The following is a 19,834-nucleotide window of genomic DNA, read 5'->3' as shown; positions in this document are numbered from 1 at the left end:
GTCTCTTATACTTTCATGTGCCCGCTGTTTACACCCGTAAAATCTGAGCTTTATTTCGACTGAGGTGCGGGTGTCAAATGTGTCTTTCAGCCGGGCTAGTATTTCTCTGACAGTCCTCTTCCTCCCAGGTGGCCAGGACTTTACCTCCCTTTGGGCTGCCCCGATTAATTGGGCCACCAGGATGCTCACTTTTTGCTCTTCTGTGAGGGGGTACACCTGGAAGAGGCTATCCAGTCTTTCTCTAAAGTCATTTAGAGTATGTGACTCCCCTGAGTACTGGGGTAGCCAGGTTGCCCCCGGGATATAGGGCATGGTGAATGGCATGACTGCTGCAGCGGTTGTGCTGGCGGTGGCTGTGGCAGTGGAGCTCCCCTCGGTATCTGGCATCCTCCTCCCCCCTAGTGGACCGTGGCCTACCTTGCGATGCTCTTCTTCCGTAGGCCGCGACTCCGCAGTCGATCGTCGGGGTTGAGGACCTGGCGTCGCGCTCCGATGACATCAGCGTCGCTCTTCCTCCCTTCCAGGACCTTGCGCAGCGTCAGAGCGTGGGGCGGAGCGTGGGGCGGAGCTTCGGCGTCCACGCCCCTCTTCTTCCCGTGCGGCGTCCCGAAGATGGCGTCCGAAGGCGGGAAGCAGCTGCGGATGGCGGGAAGAAGGCAGAAGACGGCGGGAAACGGTCCAAGATGGCGTCTGATGGCGGGAATCGGCTCCGGATGGCGGGAAACGACTCCGGACGGCGGGAAACTTCACCACAGGTAAGTATAAAAGTCTCTTTTTCAGGCACGCAGTACCCGGTGGTTGCGGGCACGAAATCCTGCCGACTACGCCAAAGTTGACGCGCCCCCTGGGCCTGTGTTGTGCAGGGGAACCCGGAACCGGGCCTGTTGTAGAATGCTGGGGGTTGTAGTCTCCGTGTGGCGGTGACCCGGTCCGTGCCCAGGGTGGTCAAACCAGTGGCAGTCTTAATGTATAGCAAATGTCCGACTACGCCACCTGTGGATTGCGGTCAGTGGGGACCGCCGCTGCGCTGCCGACCGCTGAGGCTGATGTTGTTTGCGCAGCCGAGTATGGGATAACTCCCCACGGGAGAAGTATTGCCTCAGGGCAGCTAATGTGAGAGATGATGGGAGTGATGGTGTGAGGGTCCCAGTGCTAATGGTGCTGGTGCGGCAAGGAATCACAGAGACGTGAGGTGCAGTTCAGGGTCTTTACTGATGGTACAAGGCAGACCCTCCCGGGAGTACTGGCTAGTATAAGGGGCCTGGTCAGTCTGTGAGCAAGCAGGAGTTCCCCTGGCCAGGTGGAGTTGTAGGCCTCCCCGTTTATCTGCACTCTTCCTAGCTACCTTGCTGTCAGCGGTTACAAGTAGCCCACGTCCCTGAGTATACCGTGTGGTGCTCACCCGTATGGCTGATGACTTGGGGCCTTCTGTTAGCCTCCGCTCCTGGATGGCGGCGCTGGTCCCTTCTTTGTGACTGAGCCTCCGGGCTTCTATGGCCAGAGGACCTGGAATCCCCTGCCGGTTGGTTTCCGCTGCTGGGTATATATCAGTCCCCACAGCCTCGGACTCCTGTGTCCGGTTTTAGTAACTTCAGCCAGGGCGAGCTATATCTCTGCTCACAGCCCCTGGCCTTCTGCCTCTGCTCCTACAGAGCTCCTGATGTATCTTTTCCTGTGTCTGGAACTTTACTCTAGGCTCTGACTGCTTTGCTTGTTCTGCAGGCTCTGTCTCCCCTAATCCCGCCCCAGACCCAGTTTATAAGGGCAGATTCCTCCCCTCCCAGGTCTGGGCGGGCCGTGTTGCATGCTTAGGGCTCCTGACCAGAGAAACCTCCCACTTGCTCTCAGACATAATATCTCTATTACTGTGGCAACCAGACCCCTGGGGTGTCACACCCACATTATCGAAACACATGTAAAGCTGCGCCAGGTCAATTAACGCACACCAGCCATGTTTTCCAATATTTCATAAACCAGCAGTTTATTACACTTCATAAACTGCTGATCACACAGTCCATCTTCGTGGCTCACCGGCAAAAACATACAATGTCCAGGAGCCTCAAGTGGCAGACAGGCCCACTTGGCTCCAGTCACAGCCTTCAGCAAGGTAATAGCAATAATGTCCAGAATAAGCAGTGTTTTTACCTTTGCTGGCTTATGGCTGCTTCAGTCCGTTTGGTTTGCCACACGGTGGCTTTACGGCTTCCCAGATGGGGGTCTCCCGCCGTCGTCCAGTCCACGGCTACTGGTATGTTTTGCACTCACAACATCCAGCCTTCGCCCTCCAGGACTCTTGCCTTCCGAGCCGGCTTTCCCTCCAAGGCCACTGGCATCTAGTCACAAGATCCAGCCTCGATCTTTCAGGCTACGCCAGGCATAACCAGGCCTCACTAGGCCTCTCACTCTCGCGGTGTCCCACACACAAGGGGAACAGGCCTCACGCCTCTCTCACCCTGTCTCAAGACTCCCAGGGTTTATATATCCTGTAGCACACACCCATACACACACAGACAGGACCTTAGCTGATGTCACAGTCATGTGTTCAGACCTTCTGTGTGCAAAAGGACCTGTGTGATGTCACAGTCATGTGACCAGTCAGCTGAGGGGGGGGGTACATGGTAATTCAAAACACACACTGAACCATTAAAGGAATGCCTGCTGCATCACACAGGTCACAGAACTTGATAAAATGGCAAAAGGGTGCGGCCCTGAAGAGAACTCCTGGAAACCTGTAGAAAATATCAATGCTTGCCGGCAAATGTTTCTGCAAATTGACCACTAGTGACCGCTATTATTCACTTTGATAAATTGTGCTGCATTCCCACTCCTTACCACTGGAGGCTGCTATTATGTTTCTGCAATTCCCTTTACTAAGATGGCTGATGTTGAACTTGTGGAGGCCATCTTGTTCTCTGTTTTGGTCATGTGGAACTCACTCATTGCATGAGTATTTTACTCTAGTGCCAGTCTTCAGCTGCTGAGAACGTTCTTACCTAAACTGTTCCCATTCCTCTCTGGATGATTCCTATGAGCCCTAGTGATACTTCCAAAAACTCTAACAACCACTTGCTCCTTCAGCCATTGGATTCCAGCTGTGCTCTACCAGTATCGTAACATGGTCTGAGGGCAGAGTGGAGTGCCAAGGAGATGGCCTGAGGACAGAGAAGAGCGCCGAGGAGATGGCCTGAGGACAGGGAAGAGCGCCGAGGAGATGGCCTGAGGACAGAGAAGAGTGCCAAGGCGATGGCTTGAGGACGCAGAAGAGCGCCGAGGAGATGGTCTGAGGACAGAGAAGAGCGTCGAGGAGATGGCCTGAGGACAGAGAAGAGCACCGAGGAGATGGCCTGAGGACAGAGAAGAGCGCCGAGGAGATGGCCTGAGTACAGAGAAGAGCGCCGAGGAGATGGCCTGAGGACAGAGAAGAGCGCCGAGGAGATGGCCTGAGGACAGAGAAGAGCGCCGAGGAGATGGCCTGAGGACAGAGAAGAGCGTCAAGGAGATGGCCTGAGGACAGAGAAGAGCGCACAGGAGATGGCCTGAGGACAGAGAAGAGCGCAGAGGAGATGGCCTGAGGACAGAGAAGAGCGTTGAGGAGATGGCCTGAGGACAGAGAAGAGCGCCGAGGAGATGGCCTGAGGACAGAAAAGAGCGCCGAAGAGATGGCCTGAGGACAGAGAAGAGCACCGACGAGATGGCCTGAGGGCAGAAAAGAGCGCCGAAGAGATGGCCTGAGGACAGAGAAGAGCACCGACGAGATGGCCTGAGGGCAGCACCAAAGAGGCAGCCTGGGGACAGGGAGGATCGCTGAGGAGACGGCCTGAGGGCAGAGAGGAGTGATGAGGACATGGCTTGAATGTGGACTGATAGGAACAAGAACTTTGGTTTGAAATGTGATTGACACCTGGACAGAAAGTTGACCGAGCTCATTATAACCTTTGCCAATAGGTGGACTTTGCTCTGTTCATTGACAAATCTGTCGGCAGCTGCTTTCCATTGTTCTGCTCCTATAATGGACAGGAGAACAAAAAGTTTTAGGAGTAGTGTGAACACAGCCTTCAAGGAGTTATCCATCACTTTCTAAACTTTTCTTAATGTGGACAGGTGAGAATAAAATGGAAAATGGGTGTGGTTAAGGGCGTGGCCTGACATTTTGCTGCGGCACTCTATGTTCTGTCCCTCTTTTGTTCTTCTAAAGTTGGGAGGTATTCATAATGTCCCCTATGATTCTATAGTATAAGGGTTGTGTATACTCTTCCTGTAAGGAGATATAGATCTTCTAGATACTCTGCAAAGTGTAGGAGGCTGTAGATATTCTTCATCATGTAGGGGGTCTAATCCCTCCATGTGCCTCACTATATTGTGCAGTATTTTGGAAAATCAATGCCTCCTTACTCCTCCATAATCTACAAAATGTCTCAATTTTTTATGTCAGATTGATATAGAAAAAAGGATCATCTATATGTAATTAATCATATTGTGGTCCTCTAAAATCCCATAAAAGTCATATAGAACTCTATTACGGAACTGGGCATTGCCCGGATGAATGAACAATGGGGATCGTCAGTCCACGACACTGTGGACTACTATGACTATGTGGAGAAATATATTCCCATTCTCACAATGGTAACTGCAGTTATTAGAAGGAGGCAAAAATTGGACAATACCAGACGGTCTCCGAACCTCACAATGAGCAGGGATTCTAGTGAAACGCATCCCATTAAACGTGATAGGAGTTTGCTCCTGTATGTATAATGGGTCCCTCCTGTTTTACTAGAGTTGTCATCAGGCCCTCTGCGCCAATAGTGAGAGTCCAGGCTTATTTTTTTAGATAGCCAGGCTTAATAATGGCATTATCATCCAGAAATCGTGGGAATCCGATTCTCATTCATGTCTTGTCTTTTGCAGGTTGGCGCTTCCCTTTTTGCCAGTAACATTGGCAGTGGTCACTTTGTAGGACTGGCTGGCACTGGGGCAGCAAGTGGCATCGCTGTTGCTGGATTTGAATGGAATGTAAGCTGGTTCTTATTGTATTAGAAGAAAGATCCATAGAAATCAGCGAGAAAGGGAGTCCAGCAGAACCCCAACCTCCGCCATAATCCCAGGACTAGAGAACGAGGACCGCATTTCTGCTCTCCTCGCTGGGACTTCCTAATTGGAAACCTTGAAAAGGGGTGATCCATTATTGTGCAGCTTTTCTGTATATACAACCCCTGGCAAAAATTATGGAATCACCGGGCTGGGAGGATGTTCATTCAGTTGTTTAATGTTGTTGAAAAAAAGCAGATCACAGACATGGCACAAAACTAAAGTCATTTCCAATGGCAACTTTATGGCTTTAAGAAACACTAAAAGAAATCAAGATTAAAAATGTGGTACGGAGTAAGGGTAATTTTTTTCAGACCAAGCAGAGGGAAAAAAATATAGAATCACTCAATTCTGAGGAAAAAATTATGGAATCACCCTGTTAATTTTCATTTCCAAAACTAACACCTGCATCAAATTATATCTGCTCGTTAGTCTGCATCTAAAAAAGAGTGATCACACCTTGGAGAGCTGTTGCACCAAGTGGACTGACATGAATCATGGCTCCAACACGAGAGATGTCAATTGAAACCAAGGAGAGGATTATCAAACTCTTAAAAGAAGGTAAATCATCACACAATGTTGCAAAAGATATTGGTTGTTCACAGTCAGCTGTGTCTAAAATCTGGACCAAATACAAACAACATGGGAAGGTTGATAAAGGCAAATATACTGGTAGACCAAGGAACACATCAAAGCGTCAAGACCGGAAACTTAATCCAATATGTCTTCAAAACAGGAAATGCACAACAAAACAAATGAGGAACGAATGGGAGGAAACTGGAGTCAATGTCTGTGACCGAACTGTAAGAAACCGCCTAAAGGAAATGGGATTTACATACAGAAAAGCTAAACATAAGCCATTATTAACACCTAAACAGAAAAAAACAAGGTTACAGTGGGCTAAGAAAAAGCAATCGTGGACTGTGGATGACTGGATGAAAGTCATATTCAGTGATGAATCGCGAATCTGCATTGGGCAAGGTGATGATGCTGGAACTTTTGTTTGGTGCCGTTCCAATGAGATTTATAAAGATGACGGCATGAAGAGAACAAGCAAATCTCCACAGTCATTGATGATATGGGGCTGCATGTCAGGTAAAGGCACTGGGGAGATGGCTGTCATTACATCTTCAATAAATGCCCAAGTTTACATTGATATTTTGGACAGTTTTCTTATCCCATCAATTGAAAGGATGTTTGGGGATGATGACATCATTTTTCAAGATGATAATGCATCCTGCCATAGAGCAAAAACTGTGAAAACATTCCTTGAAAGAAGACACATAAGGTCAATGTCATGGCCTGCAAATAGTCCAGATCTCAATCCAATTGAAAATCTTTGGTGGAAGTTGAAGAAAATGGTCCATGACAAGGCTCCAACCTGCAAAGCTGATCTGGCAGCAGCAATCAGAGAAAGTTGGAGCCAGATTGATGAAGAGTACTGTTTGTTACTCATTAAGTCCATGCCTCAGAGACTGCAAGCTGTTATTAAAGCCAGAGGTGGTGCAACAAAATACTAGTGATGTATTGGAGTGTTCTTTTGTGTGTTTGGTTTTCATGATTCCATAATTTTATCCTGAGAATTGAGTGATTCCAAAAAATTTTCCCTCTGCTTGGTCTGAAAAAAATTACCCTGACTGAGTACCACATTTTTAATCTTGATTTCTTTTAGTGTTTCTTAAAGCCCTAAAGTTGCCATTTGAAATGACTTTAGTTTTGTGCCATGTCTGTGATCCGCTTTTTTTCAACAACATTAAACAACTGAATGAACATCCTCCGAGCCCGGTGATTCCATAATTTTTGCCAAGGGTTGAATCCAGGGTTGTGTATACGGGAGAAGTTCCGGCCATTCTGTCACCAGAGGAGACATTCGCTCCGCACACTATATGCTGATTTAAGTCTTATTCTGTAGAAGGGGTGGATCATGATTACTATTCTCCTTGATGTTTGTCCAGTATTTCCTTTCTCCAAAGGAAACACCACCCAAATAAGAAGGGGCCAAAAATGAGTCCATGTGTTTATAACCTGGAGATGAGTTAAGGAGGACACAATGTCCATGTCCTGAGATGCCCACACAGAAACTCACCGTCTTTCTTCCTCCTTTTAGGCTCTTTTCGTGGTTTTGCTGATGGGATGGATTTTTGTTCCTGTTTACCTGACAGCTGAGGTGAGAAAAACACAAGGTCCAACTGGGGATGAACCATGGAGCAGCTCAGCAACTTACAGGTGTGCTCTCCTTAGTGAGCAGTCAGGAGAGGAACCGGCAGGAGGTCCAAGAGCTCAATGTCTTCTGAAGCCTCCTTGGTTATGTTCTGAGTGAATAATTGGCCCCAGGAGATTTCCCAGCTTATCTATTGAAGCCCAAACTGATGTAATGATGTAAGATGCTATCACAAGCTCTTCCTGCAGCATTTTTCTGTCTTTTCTGCAGGTGGTGACAATGCCAGAGTATCTGAAGAAACGTTTTGGAGGGGAAAGGATACAGCTGTACCTGTCTGTGCTCTCTCTGGCCATGTACATCTTCACTAAGATCTCTGTGAGTTGTACATTAGTATGGCATTACACTATATACTGCTCCGCAGGGGTGGAATACACCTTGTATGTTTTACATGAAGCAAACTAGAACCTGACATGAACGATTCATATCTAATTAATGAGCAACCTGATAATTTGGAAAAAAAAATTGTGTTTGGTGAAAGGATTCATTAGACATCTTCTCTTTGTGCTTCGTTATGGGTTGGTAAGACATCTGCTCTGGTTGGAAATGGGTTGGTGATATATCCGCTCTGTATGCTTGGTGATATATCCGCTCTGTATGCTTGGTGATGGGTTGGTGGTATATCCGCTCTGTATGCTTGGTGATATATCCGCTCTGTATGCTTGGTGATGGGTTGGTGGTATATCCGCTCTGTATGCTTGGTGATGGGTTGGTGGTATATCCGCTCTGTATGCTTGGTGATATATCCGCTCTGTATGCTTGGTGATGGGTTGGTGGTATATCCGCTCTGTATGCTTGGTGATGGGTTGGTGGTATATCCGCTCTGTATGCTTGGTGATGGGTTGATGGTATATCCGCTCTGTATGCTTGGTGATGGGTTGGTGGTATATCCGCTCTGTATGCTTGCTGATGGGTTGGTGGTATATCCGCTCTGTATGCTTGCTGATGGGTTGATGGTATATCCGCTCTGTATGCTTGCTGATGGATTGGTGGTATATCCGCTCTGTATGCTTGGTGATGGGTTGGTGGTATATCCGCTCTGTATGCTTGGTGATGGGTTGGTGGTATATCCGCTCTGTATGCTTGGTGATATATCCGCTCTGTATGCTTGGTGATGGGTTGGTGGTATATCCGCTCTGTATGCTTGGTGATGGGTTGGTGGTATATCCGCTCTGTATGCTTGGTGATGGGTTGGTGGTATATCCGCTCTGTATGCTTGGTGATGGGTTAGTGGTATATCCACTCTGTATGCTTGGTGATGGGTTGGTGGTATATCCGCTCTGTATGCTTGGTGATGGGTTGGTGGCATATCCGCTCTGTATGCTTGGTGATGGGTTGGTGGTATATCCGCTCTGTATGCTTGGTGATGGGTTGTTGGTATATCCGCTCTGTATGCTTGGTGATGGGTTGTTGGTATATCCGCTCTGTATGCTTGGTGATGGGTTGGTGGTATATCCGCTCTGTATGCTTGGTGATGGGTTGTTGGTATATCCGCTCTGTATGCTTGGTGATGGGTTGTTGGTATATCCGCTCTGTATGCTTGGTGATGGGTTGGTGGTATATCCGCTCTGTATGCTTGGTGATGGGTTGGTGGTATATCCGCTCTGTATGCTTGGTGATGGGTTGGTGAGACATCTGCCCTGATTGCTCGGGGATGAGTTGGTGATATGTTAGTGGAACATCTGCTTTTTGAGTTGGAAACTCTGAACCAGTGGCATCCTGTCTACACAGTGTAAACCTGTCCCGGTGGCCGTCCTGTCTGCAAAGTGTGAACCTGTCCCGGTGGCCGTCCTGTCTGCACAGTGTGAACCTCTCCCAGTGGCCGTCCTGTCTGCACAGTGTGAACCTGTCCCGGTGGCCGTCCTGTCTGCACAGTGTGAACCTGTCCCGGTGGCCGTCCTGTCTGCACAGTGTGAACCTGTCCCGGTGGTCGTCCTGTCTGCACAGTGTGAACCTGTCCCGGTGGTCATCCTGTCTGCACAGTGTGAACCTGCCCCAGTGGTCGTCCTGTCTGCACAGTGTGAACCTGTCCCAGTGGCCGTCCTGTCTGCACAGTGTGAACCTGTCCCAGTAGCCGTCCTGTCTGCACAGTGTGAACCTGCCTCAGTGGCCGTCCTGTCTGCACAGTGTGAACCTGTCCCAGTAGCCGTCCTGTCTGCACAGTGTGAACCTGTCCCAGTGGCCGTCCTGTCTGCACAGTCTGAACCTGCCCCAGTGGTCGTCCTGTCTGCACAGTGTGAACCTGTCCCAGTGGCGTCCTGTCTGCACAGTGTGAACCTGTCCCAGTGGTCATCCTGTCTGCACAGTGTGAACCTGTCCCAGTGGTCGTCCTGTCTGCACAGTGTGAACCTGTCCCAGTGGTCGTCCTGTCTGCACAGTGTGAACCTGTCCCAGTGGTCGTCCTGTCTGCACAGTGTGAACCTGTCCCAGTGGTCGTCCTGTCTGCACAGTGTGAACTCGTCCCAGTGGCCGTCTTGTCTGCACAGTGTGAACCCGTCCCAGTGGCTGTCCTGGCTGCACAGTGTGAACCCGTCCCAGTGGCCGTCCTGTCTGCACAGTGTGAACCCGTCCCAGTGGCCGTCCTGTCTGCACAGTGTGAACCCATCCCAGTGGCCGTCCTGTCTGCACAGTGTGAACCCATCCCGGTGGCCGTCCTGTCTGCACAGTGTGAACCTGTCCCGGTGGCCGTCCTGTCTGCACAGTGTGAACCTGTCCCGCTGGCCGTCCTGTCTGTACAGTGTGAACCTGTCCCGGTGGCCGTCCTGTCTGCAAAGTGTGAACCTGTTCCGGTGGCCGTCCTGTCTGCACAGTGTGAACCTGTCCCGGTGGTCGTCCTGTCTGCACAGTGTGAACCTGTCCCGGTGGCCGTCCTGTCTGCACAGTGTGAACCTGTCCCAGGGTCGTCTTGTCTGCACAGTGTGAACTTGTCCCAGAGTCGTCCTGCCCTGTTAAGAATCTGAAGTAACGTCTCTGCCCTTTGGGGTCAGCAGCTACTACCGGACATTTCCCTGGAGTGGCACCTGGTAGCTACCTGCTGCACAAGCCTGATCTCACCACTAGAGGCTCCAGTGAACAACAAGGTAGCTGTGTAGTCACGCCCCTCCAGGGTAAGTCTGGACCACGTGAGCCACCTAGGAGCGTAACATGCTGTTTGTGGTTGGGATTGTGTTGTTGTGTTGGTGGTACATTTGCTTCATATGATCGGTGAGTGTTTTGCAATACATCTGTTGTGTGATTAGTGACTGGTTTGTGCGACATCTGTTTTCGGAGGTAAATAACCGGCTCCCCCGGTAAATTGTTGGGATTTATTCCGTATTCGTAGATCTCCTCGGCAGTGGTAATATTCTCAGTCCAGTCCAGAGTGTCCGGCAAACTAATTTCTATTTTAATGAAAAAATCTTATTACTCCACAGATGGAGAAAAAAAGGCAACTCGTTCCAAACAAAAAAAATAATTAATCGTAAAGAAACAATGTTACAAATGTCAGATTATATGTGCAGGATTACTTGTATGCTCATTGATGGAACGTGAGGGGTCCCATCCAGGGGTGTACATCCTCCGGTTTGCAGCCGGATCATCCATAAGCCCACGGCCTCACAATCAGCATTAGCCCACAGCCCCACTATCAGTATTAGCCCACGACCCCACTATCAGTATTTGGTCAGTATTCGATCAGTATTTTTTCTCAGGAGTGGAAGCCAAAACCAGGTGAGAAACAATCAGAGAAAAGGTAGAATAGAAACAAGTCACCAATTCTGCATTTATCACCCACTCCTGGTTTTGGCTCCCACTCCTGAGAAGAAATACTGACCGAATACTGATCAAATACTGATGGTGGGGCTCCCAACCCTTACCTGAAAGGTTAAATGGGAATCGTAGAGATGGGCCACGTCCAAGAGCTGGACTGGAGGGAGAGATCCGTCCCACTACCTTCCTACAGATCTCTCCAAAAATAAAAGCCCATGTCAGGTTTTCCTAAATCTGACATGGTGAAACATCCTGACCCAGTCCGCACTCTTTTACTTTGCTGTAATTACATCGCTCTCCAGCCGGTTCAGTACGTTTCTATGCACATCCTGGGGGACACGTAAGGACCCTCGTATACGACTCCCCTCACTGACTCACAATGTATAGATATTTATATTTGGCAGAGTAAGCGAGGTAATAACTCCCAACTTTTATAAGCAGGGAGAGAGACATGTATTGCAGCAAATACACAGGAATATGTCTCAATTGAAGCCCTTCAGTGTTCTCACCCATGAAACCCCTTTCATGACAATTATAAAGATTGATGCTCTCAAAAATACCACCCCCACATACAAAGTATAATACCTTCACAGCTGTCAGAATAAAAGCCCCCACTCAACACGATGCCCCCACAGCGTCATTCAGTATAATACCTCATGAAGTATCATTGTCCTCCCATCCCACCCCCACACACACTGACACTCAGTATGATATTCCCAGGGCCCTTACTCCAGTATGATGACCCCAATGCTATCACCCCACTCAGTATGATGGCCCCCAGTGCCAGCCGTCCACTCAGTAAAACGACCCCACAGCCCCCCACTCAGTTTGAGTCCTCACAGATTGCCCCCCACTCAGTATAATTGCCTGCAGTGCCAGCCCCCAATTCAGTATAATGTACCCCACAGCCCCCTACTCAGTATGGTGTCTCCCACAGATACTGACATTAAAATTAAATAAATACCACTCACCAGTGTCAGAACTAGAGTCCGCTGGGCCATGTTGCAAAATTTGGACCTGGGCTTTTCCCTGCATGTTGGTCAGATGTATGGGCCCTTGTAGCATTCTAAATCCTATAAAGACAAACATGTTGCCCCTCCCCATGCATTATGTAGTAATGTCCCCCATTCTGGGCCCCTTCAAGATATATATGTTAGTCCAACCTGAGCCCCTTACTGTTATATATGTCCCCCATCCTGGGCCCCTTCCTGGTATTTATGTTCACAATTCTGGTATATATGTCCCCCATTCCTGGGACCCTTCAAGGTATATATGTATGTCCCTCATCTTGGGCCCCTTCCTGGTGTATATGTCCCCCATCCTGGGCCCCTTCGAGATATATATGTTAGTCCAACCTGAGCCCCTTACTGTTATATATGTCCCCCATCCTGGTATATATGTCCCCCATCCTGGTATATATGTCCCCCATCCTGGGCCCCTAAGCTCATCAAGAGAATGCCAAGAGTGTGCAAAGCAGTCATCAAAGCAAAAGGTGGCTACTTTGAAGAACCTAGAATATAAGACATATTTTCAGTTGTTTCACACTTTTTTGGTAAGTATATAATTCCACATGTGGTAATTCATAGTTTTGATGCCTTCAGTGTGAATGTACAATTTTCAAAGTCATGAAAATACAGAAAAATCTTTAAATGAGAAGGTGTGTCCAAACTTTTGGTCTGTACTGTATGTCCCCCATCCTGGTATATATCTCCCCCATCCAGCTATAAATGTCCCCCATATTAGGCTCCTTTCTAGTATTTATGTCCCCCATCCTGGGCCCCATCCTGGTATTTATGTCCCGCTTTTGTGCCTCTGCATAAAAAGAAACATTCTTCTCACCTTCCTCCGCTGCCACAATGTGCAGCATCCTCTTCTGGAGCCGATGCAGAGGTCGGCAGTTGAAAACCGCATGCCTACTATGGTGACGCATGACATCACTGCCATACGACGGCAATGCCTGGCATGCCGACATCGGACGTTAATGCCCGGCAGGCCGACATCAGACGTTAATGCCCGGCAGGCCGACATCAGACGTTAATGCCCGGCAGGCCGACATCAGACGTTAATGCCCGCATGCCAACATCGGACGTTAATGCCCGGCACGCCGACATCGGACGTTAATGCCCGGCACGCCGACATCGGACGTTAATGCCCGGCACGCCGACATCGGACGTTAATGCCCGGCACGCCGACATCGGACGTTAATGCCCGGCACGCTGACATCGGACGTTAATGCCTGGCACGCCGACATCGGACGTTAATGCCTGGCAGGCCGACATCAGACGTTAATGCCCGGCACGCTGACATCGGACGTTAATGCCTGGCAGGCCGACATCAGACGTTAATGCCTGGCAGGCCGACATCACACGTTAATGCCCGGCACGCTGACATCAGACGTTAATGCCCGGCATGCCGACATCAGACGTTAATGCCCGACACGCCGATATCAGACGTTAATGCCTGGGACGCCTCGATTTGGCTGGCGGTGTGTATTGCGGTGCGGGGATCCGGTAGGTCTCTGCATTGCAATACATTTGGGCTGAATGTGTGTCTTCGGACGCACATGCAGCTGTAGTAGGCATTGGGTTCGGCCGACCTCTCTCCATCATGGGTCCGGTCACGGTCACACCCTCTGCAATCAGTACATCCCTGCTACTCTCCCCTCCCCGTCCTCTAGCGCACTGCTTCGTCTGTGCAATGTGAGGTCTGAGGCTCCGCACTGCAGGCGCGATGTGGTGGCATTACTGCACCTGCAGTGTGGAGCCTCAGACCTCACAGGCACTGGCTGAATGCTGCGTCACCGACCTTTCAGCTTCTTCTATTCAATGGTATCCACCTCCTGAGGATGCAGATGCCGCTGAAGTGATGACAAGGGGAGGGTGTTAGGTGCCATGTGGTGCTGGGCCTGCGGCTTACAGGCCCCATAACTAGTAGCCACATAGTCTGTGCTATGGGCGGCACTGACAGCTATCCGTATATCAGTATCTATGTTTAACACCAGCGCGCTTAAAAAACAAAATCAATATATGTGTACTGTATATACTGTATACTCAGTGTGCCGGGGTTGGACAGAATTAACTGCAGAGACTTCGAGATTTGGCGGAGGTGTTCCCTGATAGAGGCCGGCGTGACTCGGAGCCGCAGTGGGCACAGGCCCTGACGATGGCAGGAATCTGCTGGTCTCAGATGTCGGCAGGACACTTTGCAATCCGCTTTCTGTGTCCACAGAAGTGACGCTCGTGTCATTGTTTTGCCGATGAGAAGGGGTTTGGTGGTTTGTAGTGCGGTTTTTTGTTTTCGCGCAGTTGCAGCAGATTTTTGGGCAGACTGGCGTGCGGTCTGTTGTTTGCAGCACTCACGACTCCCCTGTTCTCTCCTCAGGTGGACATGTTCTCTGGAGCCGTCTTCATACAGGTAGCGCTGGGCTGGAACATTTACCTGTCGGTGATCGCGCTGCTGGTCATAACCACAATCTACACGGTGACTGGTAAATTATCCCCCTGAAGACGAATTCTCACGTCACTCCTTATTGTCGGACCACCCTGCTATGGATGGTGACGATTACATGCCCCCATCTCTCTCATACGGTCAGTGAGCAGGGGGGAATGTGAGGTCTCTTCGGGATTATAATGAGGTAATGAGGGTCCATGGCGGCGTGTCTATGGTGGCTTGTAGATGTCAGCGCAGCCGCTCAGTTTTCCCCGGGAGAAGCCGCTTCATAAAGACGCCGGCGGTTATTTTCCTGGGGCGACTTTGCCAGCGTCTCGGTGGTCTCGTAGAGAGTGGTGGCACTGAAGTGGTGGAAAGAAATGATGTTACGCTGCACATGGGCACATCGGCTTTCTGACAGTGCTGTGCTCGATATTCCTGTTCTTGGGAGCTTTTGCGGTACATTTTTGGCCGGATTTGGGGTGTAATCTGTCTGCAGAAGATGCTGTGTCTTGGCCTATGTGCACACAGCGTTTTATGAGGCGATCAAAACCAACGTGTTTTCTATTGTAAGCCACTTCAGGAAACACACTTTCTTTTGGGAGTTTATGGTAGAGTTTTCCTTTTCTTGACCTAAAATGTATTTCGCAGACTTCTGATTGGAGAGTTCGCCGGGTTTACAGTGAATTCCATCAAAAGTTACAAGAATTTTCCTTTTCTCACACCAGGTGGTTTTCAAGCACTAAAGTGGGGAAAAAAACACTCAAAAAACTGAACATGTGAACAGCAAAAACATAATCTGAACCAGCAACAGTTCAAAAATATATCTCCAGAACCACTAACAGTACAGATGTACAGCATCATAACCATCATCAGTACAGGAATAATTCACCATAATCACAAACACTACAGAAATACAGCATCAAAACCACCAACAGTACAGGAGAACATCACCAGAGCCACCATCACTACAGAAATACATCACCAGAGCCATCATACTGCACCAGAATTACTATCAATACATGGATACAGCCCGTAAACCAATAACATTACAGAAATACAGCATTAGAACCAACATCAGTAAAGAAATACATTACCAGAACCACCATCAGTACATGAATACATCACCTGATCCCCCATAAGTGCATGAGTACAATACCAGATTCAACATCAGTATATGAATACAGGACCTGAACGACCATCAATAGATGGATACGGCCCACTCCCAGGGGGGTGGAAAAATGACGCCCCCGGTCAGATACCACAGACCGCTATGCTAGTGCCTTCTTCTGGTTGTGACCGGGAAAAATGGCTACCTGATATTTCCCCGCAGTTTGGTAAGACTGCATTTTACTTTGCTACTGTGAGCAGTATGCATGGCCAGCAGTGTCTCTGGACTTGTCTCCATCGAGCACATAGGGGATGTTATTGGGCGGTGATTACACAGGAGCTGCCGGCAGCCTCTCCGGACTTGTCTGCATCGAACACATTGGGGACGTCATTGGTCGGTGATTACACAGTAGCTGCCAGCAGCATATCCAGACTTGTCTCCATCAAGCACATCCGGGAAGCCATTGTTCGGTGATTACACAGGAGCTGCCGGCAGCGTCTCCGGACTTGTCTCCATTGAGCACATCGGGGACGTCATTGGTCGGTGATTACACAGGAGCTGCCGGCAGCATCTCTGGACTTGTCTCCATCCAGCATATCGGGGACGTCATTGGTCGGTGATTATACAGGAGCTGCTGGCAGCATCTCTGGACTTGTCTCCATCCAGCACATCGGGGACGTCATTGGTCGGTGATTACACAGGAGCTGCTGGCAGCATCTCTGGACTTGTCTCCATCCAGCACATCGGGGACGTCATTGGTCGGTGATTACACAGGAGCTGCCAGCAGCATCTCTGGACTTGTCTCCATCCAGCACATCGGGGACGTCATTGGTCGGTGATCACACAGGAGCTGTCAGCATCGTCTCTGGTCTTGTCTCCATCCAGCACATCTTGACGTCACTAGTCGATGATCACACAGGAGCTGCCGGCAGAGTCTCTGGATTTGTCTCCATCCAGCACATCGGGGACGTCATTGGTCGATGATCACACAGGAGCTGCCGGCAGCGTCTCCGGATTTGTCTCCATCCAGCACATCGGGGACGTCATTGGTCGATGATCACACAGGAGCTGCCAGCAGTGTCTCTGGATTTGTCTCCATCCAGTACATCAGGGACGTCATTGGTCGGTGATTACACAGGAGCTGCCGGCAGTGTCTCTGGATTTGTCTCCATCCAGCACATCGGGGACGTCATTGGTCGATGATCACACAGGAGCTGCCGGCAGCGTCTCCGGATTTGTCTCCATTGAGCACATCGGGGACGTCATTGGTCGGTGATTACACAGGAGCTGCCGGCAGTGTCTCTGGATTTGTCTCCATCCAGCACATCAGGGACGTCATTGGTCGGTGATTACACAGGAGCTGCCGGCAGTGTCTCTGGATTTGTCTCCATCCAGCACATCGGGGACGTCATTGGTCGATGATCACACAGGAGCTGTCGGCAGCGTCTCCGGATTTGTCTCCATTGAGCACATCGGGGACGTCATTGGTCGGTGATCGCACAGGAGCTGCCGGCAGCATCTCTGGACTTGTCTCCATTTAGCACATCGGGGACGTCATTGGTCGGTGATCACACAGGAGCTGCTGGCAGCATCTCTGGACTTGTCTCCATCGAGCACATTGGGGACATCATTGGTCGGTGATTACACAGGAGCTGCCGGCAGCATCTCTGGACTTGTCTCCATTTAGCACATTGGGGACGTCATTAGTCGGTGATCACACAGGAGCTGCCAGCAGTGTCTCTGGACTTGTCTCCATGAAGCACATCAGGGACGTCATTGGTCGGTGATCACACAGGAGCTGCCGGCAGTGTCTCTGGATTTGTCTCCATCCAGCACATCGGGGACGTCATTGGTCGGTGATCACACAGGAGCTGTCAGCATCGTCTCTGGTCTTGTCTCCATCCAGCACATCTTGACGTCACTAGTCGATGATCACACAGGAGCTGCCGGCAGCGTCTCCGGATTTGTCTCCATCCAGCACATCGGGGACGTCATTGGTCGATGATCACACAGGAGCTGCCGGCAGCGTCTCCGGATTTGTCTCCATCCAGCACATCGGGGACGTCATTGATCGGTGATCGCACAGGAGCTGCCGGCAGCGTCTCTGGATTTGTCTCCATCCAGCACATCGGGGACGTCATTGGTCGGTGATCACACAGGAGCTGCTGGCAGTGTCTCTGGATTTGTCTCCATCCAGCACATCGGGGACGTCATTGGTCGGTGATTACACAGGAGCTGCCGGCAGTGTCTCTGGACTTGTCTCCATCCAGCACATCGGGGATGTCATTGGTCGGTGATTACACAGGAGCTGCCAGCAGTGTCTCTGGACTTGTCTCCATTGAGCACATCAGGGACGTCATTGGTCGGTGATCACACAGGAGCTGCCGGCAGTGTCTCTGGACTTGTCTCCATCCAGCACATCGGGGACGTCATTGGTCGGTGATTACACAGGAGCTGCCAGCAGTGTCTCTGGACTTGTCTCCATTGAGCACATCTGGGACGTCATTGGTCGGTGATCACACAGGAGCTGCCGGCAGTGTCTCTGGATTTGTCTCCATGAAGCACATCGGGGACATCATTGGTCGGTGATTACACAGAAGCTGCTGGCAGTGTCTCTGGACTTGTCTCCATCCAGCACATCAGGGACGTCATTGGTCGGTGATTACACAGGAGCTGCAGGCAGCTTCTCTGGACTTGTCTCCATCCAGCACATCAGGGACGTCATTGGTCAGTGATTACACAGGAGCTGCCAGCAGTGTCTCTGGACTTGTCTCCATCCAGCACATCAGGGACGTCATTGGTCGGTGATTACACAGGAGCTGCTGGCAGCGTCTCTGGACTTGTCTCCATCCAGCACATCAGGGACGTCATTGGTCAGTGATTACACAGAAGCTGCCGGCAGTGTCTCTGGATTTGTCTCCATGAAGCACATCGGGGACATCATTGGTCGGTGATTACACAGAAGCTGCCGGCAGTGTCTCTGGACTTGTCTCCATTGAGCACATCGGGGACATCATTGGTCGATGATCACACAGGAGCTGCCGGCAGCGTCTCCGGATTTGTCTCCATCCAGCACATCGGGGACGTCATTGGTTGGTGATCACACAGGAGCTGCCAGCAGTGTCTCCGGATTTGTCTCCATCCAGCACATCGGGGACGTCATTGGTCGGTGATTACACAGGAGCTGCCAGCAGCGTCTCCGGATTTTTCTCTATCGAGCACATCGGGGACGTCATTGGTCGATGATCACACAGGAGCTGCCGGCAGTGGATCTTGATGATTTGTACATTCAGCGGCAGACCCTTCCTCAGACGACCATTAATGACCTCAGTGACAGCAGCTGAGGCTGGATTGCTGGGATTTGTGCACGAGGCTCAGACTTCGGACTAGATGAACTAGAGGTTTTGGAAATGTTGATATTTTTTCATCATTTTCGTATCTGTAATATTCATTCTGTGATTTCCAGAATTCACCAACTTTCCTTTTGGGTGTTGTAATTTCAATGTTGAGAAGTGTAAAAATAATTGGACTGCAATGACCTGAGGCTTTGATCGATAGCTCACTGTATGAAGAGTGTAGTTGTCCGTTATTGAGGTATTTCTAGGGGTGCGTTGAGCTGCACCAATGATCTCGCCTACGAGAAGTAATAGATCAGGAACTTCACATCATATAAAGCATCATGGAGAAAACAAATGTTACCTGAGATCATTCATGATCCAACGACGGGAACCTGGTAATTATACAAGGCAAATATAGGGTAACACACCGGAGTGTAAAATAGTGCCACCTAGAGGAAAATAGATATGAAATCACGTGAACAATACTCAGCTGCTCCATGCCATAATTCAGACCTGCAGTAATATCAGCATCCCACCACTCGTGATCTACTAACTTCACAACACATGATCTCTCTTCATCAAGCGTCAGGAAATCTGTCAGAGGTTTTACTCCTCCACCTCCATAATGCAGTGGATTTCTGCAAGTGATTTCGTCCCTCTTCCTATTCAATATATTAGTTCTTTGTAGATGATCTTGTTGCTGCTCCTCCATGATACAATGCAGGGGTGAGCACTTATGTTTACTTGCCCCAAGGGCCCCCATTCACAGTATGATTCCCCTAAAGCCCCCCAATAATGTATGATGACCCTCACAACCCCCAAAAAGAATGATCTTACACAGAGAATGATGTCACCCGTGCAGTATGGTCGTCTACTACTCCCTAAATACAGAATGATAATCATCAC

The 19,834-nt window shown here is 49.8% G+C and overlaps 1 protein-coding gene across 1 annotated transcript in view; it reads left to right on the top strand.

Annotated features, from left to right (window-relative positions):
• SLC5A2 (solute carrier family 5 member 2) overlaps positions 1 to 19,834 on the top strand; it is a 143,362-nt gene that overhangs the window by 60,091 nt on the left and 63,437 nt on the right. Inside the window, exons 3-6 of the mRNA XM_073649068.1 lie at positions 4,906 to 5,010; positions 7,193 to 7,252; positions 7,517 to 7,621; positions 14,432 to 14,537. Coding sequence (XP_073505169.1) covers positions 4,906 to 5,010; positions 7,193 to 7,252; positions 7,517 to 7,621; positions 14,432 to 14,537 — 376 coding nt within the window. The remainder of the gene's footprint in view (positions 1 to 4,905; positions 5,011 to 7,192; positions 7,253 to 7,516; positions 7,622 to 14,431; positions 14,538 to 19,834) is intronic.

Source organism: Phyllobates terribilis, unplaced genomic scaffold (genome assembly GCF_046119375.1).
Source record: "Phyllobates terribilis strain yellow unplaced genomic scaffold, ASM4611937v1 Scaffold_9__5_contigs__length_417890890, whole genome shotgun sequence".
Classification (NCBI taxonomy): domain Eukaryota; kingdom Metazoa; phylum Chordata; class Amphibia; order Anura; family Dendrobatidae; genus Phyllobates; species Phyllobates terribilis.
Note: the sequence above shows the minus strand (reverse complement) of the source record. Positions and strands in the feature narration are given on the sequence as shown.